General features: G+C 38.4%; 1 protein-coding gene across 4 annotated transcripts in view; it reads left to right on the top strand.

The window, feature by feature from the left end:
- The window catches only part of tet3 (tet methylcytosine dioxygenase 3), a 52514-nt gene that overhangs the window by 9313 nt on the left and 30653 nt on the right, over nucleotides 1–12548 (top strand). For 2 of the 4 annotated variants that reach the window (XM_058774913.1, XM_058774915.1), the window contains exon 3: nucleotides 7682–7738. In XM_058774913.1, coding sequence (XP_058630896.1) covers nucleotides 7682–7738 — 57 coding nt within the window. Of the gene's footprint in view, nucleotides 1–6032; nucleotides 7270–7681; nucleotides 7739–12548 lie in introns of those variants that run through there. The other 2 variants (XM_058774917.1, XM_058774916.1) reach the window with 2 other exon arrangements.

The raw sequence follows: 12548 nt of genomic DNA, 5'->3' as shown, positions 1-12548 counted from the left end.
CATTATATTCGATATAGGTGTAAAAAGGTGCATTTGAAATGAATGACAGTGTTAAATAATGCAAAACTAAAGAGGGCTCTTCACAAATGACCATCACAGGCCATTTATTGATCCATTCACTGCAGTGTGTATCAGTCAGTGCTACAGCATATTGAGATGCTGCATCAGTCATGTGAGAGTGCTTTGGAGATTTTTCATCTTAAATATAATGCATTATTGCATCATACAAATTAAAAGTCTTGCAGTTTTGTTAACACTTTTTGCATAATTTGTTTTTCCTCACTGTCATGTGACACTGCAGTAAAGCTATGCTTGCAGTGTTGGGTGTAATGCATTACTAACTAATTAATTACTGTAATTTAATTACATTTCACTTGAAAAAGTAAAGTAAGGGATTACCATTAACGTTTCTGTAATTTAATTACAGTTACTTCTGATGTAATTGCATTAAATACTGCGTAGACTACAGAATAATTCTATATAAAACAATAGTGGATTTAACATCAACATTTAACATATAATATTAAAATGTGTGTTTTTAATGTAACCTTCTCCCTTTAAATACTTCGGACAGTTCAAGAATAATTAATGTAATTTTATATAATTTATTTGAAAGAATTAAAAGAGCAGTTCCGTGTTGTTCAGCTGGTCCAGGTTGCATATCAAGTAAAAAAAAAAAAAGGATAGACATGAAACACAATTTTAATTCTGTGAAATGAAAAAATTGCTTAAATTTAGAAAGTAATAAGTAATCAAATACTTTTAAGAGAGAGTAATTAGTATAGTAATCTCACTGTAAAAAGTGATAAGTTGGCTTAACTTAAAAAAATTGAGGAAACCTGTTAACTTAAAATTAAGTACATATTTTTTTTTTTTTTTAAGTTAAGTGAACTTGACAATTCAATTAACTTATTTTTTTAAATTATCATTTACTTAAATTTTAAGTCAACGGGTTTCCTCAATTTTTTTAAGTTAAGTCAACTTATCACTTTTTACAGTTTAATTACACTGTTGAAGATGTAATTAGTAATTAATAACGTTTTTTTACAGTAACTTACCCAACACTGTATGCTTGGCTTGCAAAATGTGTTTGATTTATTTTTAAGTGATATTTTTTTAAATGATCCCTGAACATAATTATTTGCAAGCAATGACTGTACCATTGTATAGATGTTGTACTGCTTCCAGGGTAGACATGGTATCATGCGGACTGCAGCAGATTATCATTTTAGATTGTTTTTGTCAGTAAGTAAATTAATAAATAAATAGAAACTTAGCATACATTAGTTTTATTTAGATAAGTCAGGTATTAGGGTACATATTCAAAAAGTAAATGTTTTGAGTAATTTTTTCTTTTAATGTAATTTTTCACTATTCTCTATGATGATTCTTTTTGCATTCTGTATTGCATTGAATACATTGCTATATTACAGTGGAAAAACTGTAAAAATATACATAAAGGTATTAAAAACGCATACTACCAAGATAAGTTTGATAATGTAGCTGCTTTACAATGAAAAATACACACATACACTATTTTTTAACATCCTTTTTATTTTTTTAAAGAGTATTGTGCCTTATATATTAGTATTAGTGCTGTTAAACGATTAATCACATCCAAAATAAGTTTTTGTTTACATATGTGTATTTATTGTGTATATGTTAATACAAACACATGCATGTACTGTATATATTTAAGAAAAATTTTATGTTTATATATTGAATATATTTATATATAATATAAATATATAAATGTATATACATGTAAATATTTTCAAAATATATACTGTATGTGTGTGTATTTATATATACATAATAAATAAACAGTACACATACATATATTATGTAAACACAAACTTTTATTTTGGATGCGATTAATCATTTGACAGCACTAATGTGTATATATATATACAGTCATGGCCAAAAATATCGGCACCCTTGGTAAATATGATCAAAGAAGGCTGTGAAAATTAATCTGCATTGTTAATCCTTTTGATCTTTTATTTTAAAAAATCACAAAAATCTAACCTTTCATTGGATAATAAGAATTTAAAATGGGGGGAAATATCATTATGAAATAAATGTTTTTCTCAAATATACGATGGACACAATTATTGGCACCCCTAGAAATTCTTGAGTAAAATATCTCTGAAGTACAGGTGCTGGTCATATAATTAGAATATCATCAAAAAGTTGATTTATTTCACTAATTCCATTCAAAAAGTGAAACTTGTATATTATATTCATTCATTACACACAGACTGATATATTTCAGATGTTTATTTCTTTTAATTTTGATGATTAGAGCTTACAGCTCATGAAAGTCAAAAATCAGTATCTCAAAATATTAGAATATTTACATTTGAGTTTGAATAAATGACCATCCCTACAGTATAAATTCTGGGTATCTCTTGTTCTTTGAAACCACATTAATGGAGAAGACTGCTGACTTGGCAATGATCCAGAAGACGAACATTGACACCCTCCACAAAGAGGGTAAGTCACAGAGGGTCATTACTGAAAGGTGTGGCTGTTTACAGAGTGCTGTATCAAAGCATATTAAATGCAAAGTTGACTGGAAGGAAGAATTTGGGTAGGAAAAGGTGCACAAGCAACAGGGATGACCGCAAGCTTGAGAATACAGTCAAGCAAAGCCGATTCAAACACTTGGGAGAGCTTCACAAGGAGAGAACTGAAGCTGGAGTCAGTGCATCAAGAGTCACCACGCCAGACGCCTTCAGGAAAAGGGCTACCAAGCCACTTCTGAACCAGAGACAACGTCAGAAGCATCTTACCTGGGCTGTGGAGAAAAAGAACTGACTGTTGCTCAGTGGTCCAAAGTCCTCTTTTCAGATGAAAGTAAATTTTACATTTCATTTGGAAATCAAGGTCCCAGAGTCTGGAGGAAGAGTGGAGAGGCACAGAATCCATGTTGCTTGAAGTCCAGTGTGAAGTTTCCACAGTCAGTGATGATTTGGGCTGCCATGTCATCTGCTGGTGTTGGTCCACTGTGTTTTCTGAAGTCCACAGTCAACGCAGACATCTACCAGGAAATTTTAGAGCACTTCATGCTTCCTTCTGTTGACAAGCTTTATGGAGATGCTGATTTCATTTTCCAGCAGGACTTGGCACCTGCCCACACTGCCAAAGGTACCAAAAGCTGGTTCAATGACCATAGTGTTACTGTGCTTGATTGGCCAGCAAACTCGCTGACCTGAACCCCATAGAGAATCTATGGGGTATTGTCAAGAGGAAGATGAGACATCAGACCCAACAATGCAGATGAGCTGAAGGCCACTATCAGAGCAACCTGGGCTCTCATAACACCTGAGCAGTGCCACAGACTGATCGACTCCATGCCACGCCGCATTGCTGCAGTAATTCAGGCAAAAGGAGCCCCAACTAAGTATTGAGTGCTGTACAGGCTCATACTTTTCATTTTCATACTTTTCAGTTGGCCAAGATTTCTAAAAATCCTTTCTTTGTATTGGTCTTAAGTAATATTCTAATATTTTGAGATACTGATTTTTGACTTTCATGAGCTGTAAGCTCTAATCATCAAAATTAAAAGAAATAAACATTTGAAATATATCAGTCTGTGTGTAATGAATGAATATAATATACAAGTTTCACTTTTTGAATGGAATTAGTGAAATAAATCTACTTTTTGATGATATTCTAATTATATGACCAGCACCTGTATATTCCCATTCATATTCACAATTTTGAGCACTCCAGGGTGATTATGAACATGAAATTATCCAGCCATGACTTCCTGTTTCACAGAAATATAGATAGGAGGGAAAACAAAGCCCAAATTCCCTTAATCATCCATCACAGTGAGAAAAAGATAATTGAGCTTCACAAATTAGTGAAGTGGCTTTAAGAAAAGAGCTAGAGCAGTGAAAATTCCCATTTCCACCATCAGGGCAATAATTAAGAATTTCCAATCAACATAAAATGTTATGAAACTGCCTGGAAGAGGACGTGTGTCTATATCGTCCTAATGCACGGTGAGAAGGAGAGTTTGAGCGGCTAAAGACTCTCCAAGGATCACAGCTGGAAAATTGCAGAAAATAGTTGAGTCTCGGGGTCAGAAAACTTAAAAAAAAAAAATTAAAAATTCTCCTCGCTCATCCAAATACAAACTCCAGCATATTCAGTTATCAGACACGACTGGAACTTCAAATGGGACTGGCTTCTATGCTCAGATGAAACTAAAAAAAGATGGGTTTGGTGAACACGGGGATAAAAAAGTACCCCATGTGTACAATGAAATATACTGCTGTATTTTTGATGTTGTGGGCCTATATTTCTGCTGGAGGTCCTGGACATCTTGTTTGGACACATGGCATCATGGATTCTATCAAATACCAACAGATAAAAAATCAATAAGTGACTGACTCTGTTAGAAATCTTATAATGGGCCATGTTTGGATCTTCCAACCGTACAATAATGGGTCACTGAGCACAAAACAACACAAAAATGGGTCACTGAGCACAAAAGCAAGCTTCTGCTGGCCATTCCAGTCCTCTGACCTGAACCCTGTAGAACATGAGTGACCTGAAGAGAAGAAGCAGCAACATGGAGCTGTGAATCTAAAGGGTCTGGAGTGATTCTGGATGAAGGAATGGTCTCTGATCTCGTCAGGTGTCTCTAACCTCATCAGGCATTATAGGAGAACATTTAGAGCTGTTAAACTGGCAAATGGAGGTTTCAGAAAGTATTGATTAAAAGGGTGCCGTTATTTGTGGCCAATGTGTATTAGAGAAAACATTTATTTCATAATGATATTTCCCCCCATTTTAATTTCTTATTATCCAATGAAAGGTTAGATTTTTGTGAATTTTTTTAATAAAAGTTCAAAAGGATTAACAATGCAGATTAATTTTCACAGCCTTCTTTTATCATATTTACCAACGGTGCCGATATTTTTGGCCATGACTGTATATATATATATGAAGTATTGCATATTATATTAGAGTATTCGTCCTCTTTTTATTAAATTTGTCATGAAAGTATTGCACAATAACAAAAAAGTCATTATTTGTTGCCCTAAAAAAAAAAAAAGCTTTATTTAGCAAAATTCTTATTTTATAATTGTGTGTGTGTGTGTGTGTGTGTGTGTGTAGGTTCAGTTGTGTATTGGAGCAGGGTCTTAGAAACTCTATGTGGATTAGTTCAATTTGGGGTGGCTATTGTTCAAGAAAAGGGGGAGGAGTGAGTTAATTAGGATTGTTAATCCTTCTGTTATTACAACGATGTCTTAACCCTCATTTAAACTCATGCAGACATGCACACACACACAGAGACCTTTGCAATTCTTTGACAATGAAGCCTTAACGATGTTTCTGTAGTCTCACTCCTCTTATTACGAGAACTGTGTGTGTGTGTGAGAAAGTGGGTTGGGGGGGTCACAGGTAGGATTACGACAATTTTCTGACTGCCCTAAGGGGATTTGCTTTGATACGGCCTGAGTCACCTGGTCTGTTGCGCGAGTGCCGGGGAAGGAGATTAATGACCACTTACGCACTTTGGCTCTCGTGACAAACCAGGTGATTCAGCCAGTATCAAAGCAAACAGACGAGATAACATCAGGAAGGCGGCAGTCATTCCTAATGCATTTGCATCACAGCCCAGTCAGTGGAACGCACTTTGCAGATTGCATTGTGTACATCAAAATAACGTCCGCATCGTTTCTCACGATGCCAGAAGTGTAAAAAGAGAAAAGTTTGAGTGCCACAGCGCAACCTTCACTAGCCTCGTGGTTACTGCAAGCCTTCACGCAGATGCACACACGCACAAACACGATGTTCCTGGAACTCCCACGCTGTGTAATCCGCTCTCATCACAACTGCTGCGTCACCAAACGTCCACTGGTTCTTCGAAAGCCTCCCTCTTAACGCGTCTCTTCCGTCAGCCACGCTCCCGGTTGCGCTCTGCTCAGGGAAAAGACAGATATGCAGTAAAATGCAATTGTTGATCTGTTTATGACACAAACAGTTTTCACGTCAGTCGCAGTTGCTGTTATCTTCATGAATGGAAGCGCGTGCGATGCTAACCCTCATGGATGATTCCAGCGTCAGTTTTATTCTAACGACTCGCTTGCATTTCCATCTAGCAGGCGTTTGTAGGTCTGGCCAGCAGAGGTTGTAGTCTACCATGTTTGGTTTATAGACTTTTAAAGACTGAAATTGAAGCTCTTATAGTGGTATTTTAGGCATGCACAGTCGAGCATTTAAAACAGCTGAGATTCGACTCGCATTTGCAATGCCAGTTGCGTGTAAAATGCTGTTGCTTTCACTTTTTTTGGTTGGAAGAATGGAAATTGCGTGTTTTCAAACCACTGACTCCAGCTGATCGCGCATCACCGGTTTGGTGAGGAGGATTGCATATGTGCGTTTCTCTGTCAGTGTGCGTCGTTGCACCAAAGACACGGCGTGCAAATGCATGTGCGCAGTCCAGTCCAGTTGTTGCATGCAGCCGAGACACAGATGGTCTTCAGTGATACCACATTCCAGAGCCATTGTTTAAGGAAGGCAAGCCGGGTTAGATAATTGACAGCCACAGCGTGCATGAGAGAAACCCTTCCCCCAAGTCTGAAACGCACAGACGCACATGCACACGCATTGTTCGCAGCACGCGCCCCCTTCTCTTTCTTTATCCAGCACATCCCGCCCTCGTGCTCTCTGCGTCTATGTCTCTCGCCCATTTTCTCTCTCTCTCCTCTTGTCTGCTTCACCCTAGCAGCAGTGCTCATGCTCGCCTCCGATTGGCCGGCGGCCGCTCTTTGTGAGCTATCGATGGCGTGACGTCGCGTTAGTGTGTGTAGGTCGGAAAGGAGTATTCACATCACGTATTCTGTTAGCTTTTTCGTTTGGAGAGGGGGGAAGGGGGGAAGAGGAAAAAGAAAGAGAGGGAGGAGGCTATAGTGCAGCAGTGATAGCGATCACACTGCCTTTTAAAAAAAAAAATGCTTCTGTGTGTATGTGGTCGAGCCATGAATTGGAGGAAGTGAGAGAGAGAGAGAGAGAGGCTGGGAGGGCGAGAGCGAAAGCGTACGAGAGCTAATGTAAAACAGGATTAAGAACACAAGATGGCTTCCTGAATGGACAGAGACCAGAAAGAGAGAGGGAGAAGAAAAGAAAGATAAAGAAAGACAGAGCGAGAGAGAGGTGGGGGGGACCCAGAAATAATGCTTTGGGTCTTCTGATGGGGATACCTCTCGCCACCGACGAGCAAGACGCGAAGGCAGCGAGGCTGAGTAGGTAAATATTTATTAGCACAGGGGAAAAAATGACGGACAGTAATGGCAGATGGGGGAGGGAGGGGGGGGTTAGACTCTGAACAGCACCGGTTTATTAGAAAGACTGGGGTCAGAAATAACTAGCTGGCGTTAGCTCACATTTAAATGTCTCTTTGTGCCATACTGGTATGTTTTAGATCATAATTGGCAGGACTGTATAAATGCAAAGGACAGAATTTGATTATTTATTTAGCATGTTCTATTTTATGAGCTTTGTCATCATTTAAACCTTTCTGACTCATGACTTGAGATGAGATCAAAATGATTCATGTCTTTTTTCACGCTTATGGATGATTGTGATGTTTTTTTATTGTCATTGATTGTTCTCAATCTGCTCTTTCCCCTCTTTCTTTTTTCCTCGATTGTCCTGGAAGGTGGAATATTTTGAAGACGTAAAAACCCGGTCCATAATCCCAAACCTGGCTAAAGAGGTGAGCTAAATACCCCATGGCCAGCTGTCTGTCTGTGTGTGTCTTGTTACAGCAGATGTTAACACTTTTTGATATTCCTCTCTGATGGGTATGAATCAGGAATGGTATGATGTTTTGAGCTGCAGTTGATGATTTGTGTGTTTTGCGTGACTCAACAGGCCCGATGCGTGCCCAGATGCGGCGCGACAGCTGCGTTTATGCATCCACCTGTGTGCTGCAGGTGCGACTCAGTGTTTGTGGCCTTCGTTTCTGATCCTGTGCGCTTTAGTGAAGATTCTCGAGCGGGGCGAGAAGACGCTAGCCTGGACTAGGCCCCGGTTTAAAGAGACCCGGGCTCTGCGCTCATTGGAAGAGATGTAGGCGTGAGCTTCGCCTGGCAAAGAGAGAGAAGAGAGGAGGAGGAGGAGGTGGTGGCCTCTCTCTCTCTCACTTTCTCTTTGGCTCTATCTTGCTCGGTCTGTCAGTCTGTCTGTCTTCCTTTTTCTCTGCGCTCTGTGTCAAGCCCAGGAACAGAGAAAAGAGTGGCGGGCGGGATTGCCAAAGTTTCCAGTCATCTGAGGTAAAGGGAGTAAAAGTTAGTGGGTCACATAAACACGCGCATGCGCGGTGACGCCGCTGTATTTGTGTGTCCGTGTGAGCGAGCACGTGGCGGAGTGTTTATGGACTGAGAGTAACATGTAGCGTCAGAGTTAAGAGAGACTCGATGGGCCTTGAGAGCTTTAGGTGCGAATTACCCTCAGCGAATATGCTGATTTACACGTACGAGAAATCGGGATTGGTGCGACTGCTGTAAAATCAAGCAGACAGTCTCGACAGCACCGGCGCTCTTCTCTGCGCTCTCACCACACACCGGCGGGTTTAGCTTCGGCTTCGGCCAGAAGTCACTGCTTAGGTTTATATATTTACATCTAGTCATTTAGCAGATGCTTTTATCCAATGCGACTTACAAATGAGGACAATGGAAGCAATCAAAATGTTAAAAAGACCAATAATATTCAAGTGCTTTGACAAGTCTCAGTTAGCATATATATATATATATATATATATATATATATATATATATATAATACACACACGCACACGTATATTAATGCTGTCAAACGATAAATCGCGCTTAATCTTATCCAAAATAAGAAAAATGTTTATATATTTTAAAATATACACTGTGTGTGTGTATTTATATATACATAATAAATCAACAGTACACATACATAAATTATGTAAACCAAAACGTTTTTTGTATGCGATTAATCATTTGACAGCACTGTATATGTATGTTTGTGTGTGTGTGTGTGTGTGTATATATATATATATATATATATATATATAAGAAAACTAGCAGATAGAGTAGAAAAAGAATAGAGAAAGCTAGTGTTAGATGCCCTTTTTTAAAGAAAACAAGGGGTCAAGAGGGTCAAGTGTCTTTTTTTTTATAAAAAAAGGAAACAAATAGAAAAAATAGAATTAGAATAGAGAGCTTGATCCTAGAGTTAGAGGTTCAAATAAAGATGGAAGAGATGTTTTTTTAGGCGTTTCATCTTGAATCTAGAATGTATAATCCATGTCAGATTATGTCTGACCGTCTGTTGTGGCTCATGTGATCAAATGCATCGTCACTAAATTGCTTACACCTACATGCACTCACAAGGTCTTACATAACCTCACTCAGATGCATTGGTTTATCTTACTTGCCTAAAAGCATCGTCTCATAATTTTGTTTGCTGCTTACCAGTTGGTCAGCACGCCCCTCGTCTGTCGCGCTTCACAATTACCAGTTTGCCGTGAGAAGACGGCTTGCATCACATGTTCATGTGCTCTCAAAATACTTTGGATCTGGATCACTGTGGATTGGCATTGTCAAGGCATTTTGCTGTGATGCAACACATGTGGTGACGTTAACGTTGTGTTGTTATATAATTACTCAGCCTTACCCAGAAATTGTTGAGTGGTACGGACAAAATGAAGATCATTCGGTGTTGTTTCTGTGTAGTGTTTCTTTCCTTTGGCTTGGCTTCCAATTGACGTGATGTACTGTAGTTGTGGGGATAACCTAAACATGAAAGCGCAGTTGACTATAAAAGCTGACGCTGCTCTACTGTAAGCGGTTGATCTGTGGGGTGAATTTATATCATCACCTCGTTTATTCGTTTAATGCTCCGAAAGTTGCATGGGAGGCAGCACCACATTAAAGAGCTCATGGAAAGTATGCAGTAATGGCTCTTTTGGAGGTGTGCGGAATCCCCTGACGTGACGGGAAGGGGTTAACGGTGACCTAGATTCAGCGGCAACAGTGAGTGGCAGATGACATCACGGCTGTAATTATAGTTCAGACCCGCCCATGAGACCACTCACGTGATGCGGTATTTGTGTGTATGTAGTATATGTGAATGTGTGCTTCTGAGGGGAAATGGTTTGCGAGCGTGAGCGTTTAAAATTAATGCGAAAGGCAGGAAGCCGCTTGTTTTCATTTCTGAGATAATGCTCACGATGTAATTCGCTCTGGAATAAACCAGTTGTTTTCTACAGATGTCACTGTGAGTTAACCGAGACTGCAGTGTACTACTGAGAAAACGGGATGTTAAAAATGGGAAACTATTTTAATTAGCTGATGCATTGTCATCCCTCGCACACATGACGTGAAAACTCACACGCACACACACTCGAGCTATACTCGAAGCAAAGAAGTTTGCGTAACATTAGGTCTGTTTTTCCCTGTCTATCCACCCAACCAAACATTCCAAAGTCCAGCGAGTGAGTGATCTGAGAAGGATCTTGTTGTAAAATATACCACCAGTTTACAAGCACATACTAGGACTGAGTTTAAAATTAACAGTAATGCATGATTCATTTTACTCAATTGATTCTATGTTTACTGTTCTTTGTTTTGTTGTATAGCTACACTAGTCAACATTTGAAGTGGATCAAAACATTGCATCAAAGTTGTCCTATAAAACCAAAATGCGTTCTTGTAACAACTTTGATGAACTGTTTTGATCCACTTCAAATGTTGGCTATTATATATTTACCTGTGCAAAACCTTTTGTTGAGCTAAACAAATTCAATATGCTTTTGTTGTAAGCCAAGCTAGTTTTATAATAAAATCGTGTAACAAGCATGTATACTGTAATTAAATTAGAAATGATTTTGTATACTAATGTATGATAAGCACCACATGTTCTTGGAATTGTGTAATACAGAGGTGTTTTGGGTTAAACATGCAATGATTTTCCATTAAGGTAGTGCTTTTTAAGTCAACAGTTCAACCAATTCAGTTTAACCTCAACCAAGTTAAAAAACAAAAAAAAACACCTCTTTTTAAACCGGTTTCCCAAACAGTCCTCCATTGTCATATAGTTGCTGTGCCAGGTCGGCACACACAAACAAACAGAAATGTTTTGATACTGGTACAGTGTACTTTTTCAGGGTATCAGCCAATAAATGGCTTGCTTATTGTTGTCTCTACATATTAACCTGGTATAGCAGAAAACAATTTAACTTCCAAATAAATGACACACTTCAGCAGACCATGCATCCTGTTTTGCATTTTTAAATGTCAAGTGAGCTGGTGTGTGTGTTTGTGTGTATTAGTGTGTATGCAGAAAGAGCAGATGTGTGAGAAAGGTGTTTACATTGAACACGCTGCATGCGGGATTCTTCACAAAACAGGTTAAACATGTTCAGATGATCTTTAAAAGCGGCAGCTACAACTATACACTTTTGATCAAAGTCAGGAGGTTGGAAACTGATACAGCTACGATAAATGCTTGCAGATTCTTGTCTGTTTTTGTAAAGAAACTGCTCTGTGCTGAACCATCATGAATGCGCTGAAAACTTGCAGCTGCGTGCAGATGCTTTTAAGATAATACAGAAACCAATGCAGCTTGGGTAGTTAAAGGTTGAAGTGGTCGCATTTGATGTTAAATGTTTGATACTAAAATACTCTCACAGCTTAATGTGCAGAGACGGCTATAATAAAGTCTTATACCCTAAAAATGGTAAACACTGTGACTTCATCTCAGCACAGCGACATTGACTGTGAATTTTGGATTGTGTGAATTTGAGATCATTGACAGATAGATGCAGTGTTTGGGCAAACCTGTTTGAAAACAGGCATTAGTTTGGTGACTCTAGTGGCAGACAAATTACATATTACAGGAGAAGTTGGTTGTTGTGCAATGCTAGTAAGGAGTGCATTGATAAGAGACCATTGCTTCATGGTCTCGTTCCAGTGTCTTTGAACCCAGTGTATCTTAGTCCAATTTCACATGCATTCACCTGTTTGCCCTTCACTTTGGCTTGTGGCTTTGCATCTCCTGAGGAATGGATGACTGCACTACTGCAGTTAATGAAAAATGAATGGACCAGATGTACTGTGGCACATTAGCTGAGAACTAGTTCAATAATGGTGTTATCTCTCTGTTCATCTTACACCTGATCCCCGGTGAGTTGTAATTTCTACCTTAGATCTATAGATATATGTATATAAAATATACGTATGCGCACAGATTTTTTAAATGTTTTTGAAAGAAGAATTTCTTTTTGCTCACCATTTATTTGATCAGTGGAAACAATTTAAAATATCGATTTTCTATTTGAACACATTTTACAATGTAATTATTTGTGACCCTGGAGTGCAAAACCAGTCTTAAGTGTCAATTTTGAAATATAATTGAAATAATATTTGGCTGAGATACAACTATTTGAAAATCTGGAATCTGAGGGTGCAAAAAAATCAAAATATTGAGAAAATCACCTTTAAAGTTTTCCAAATGAAGTTCTTAGCAATGCATATTACTAATCAAAAATTACA

Source organism: Onychostoma macrolepis, chromosome 05 (genome assembly GCF_012432095.1).
Source record: "Onychostoma macrolepis isolate SWU-2019 chromosome 05, ASM1243209v1, whole genome shotgun sequence".
NCBI classification, from domain to species: Eukaryota; Metazoa; Chordata; class Actinopteri; order Cypriniformes; family Cyprinidae; genus Onychostoma; species Onychostoma macrolepis.
Note: the sequence above shows the minus strand (reverse complement) of the source record. Positions and strands in the feature narration are given on the sequence as shown.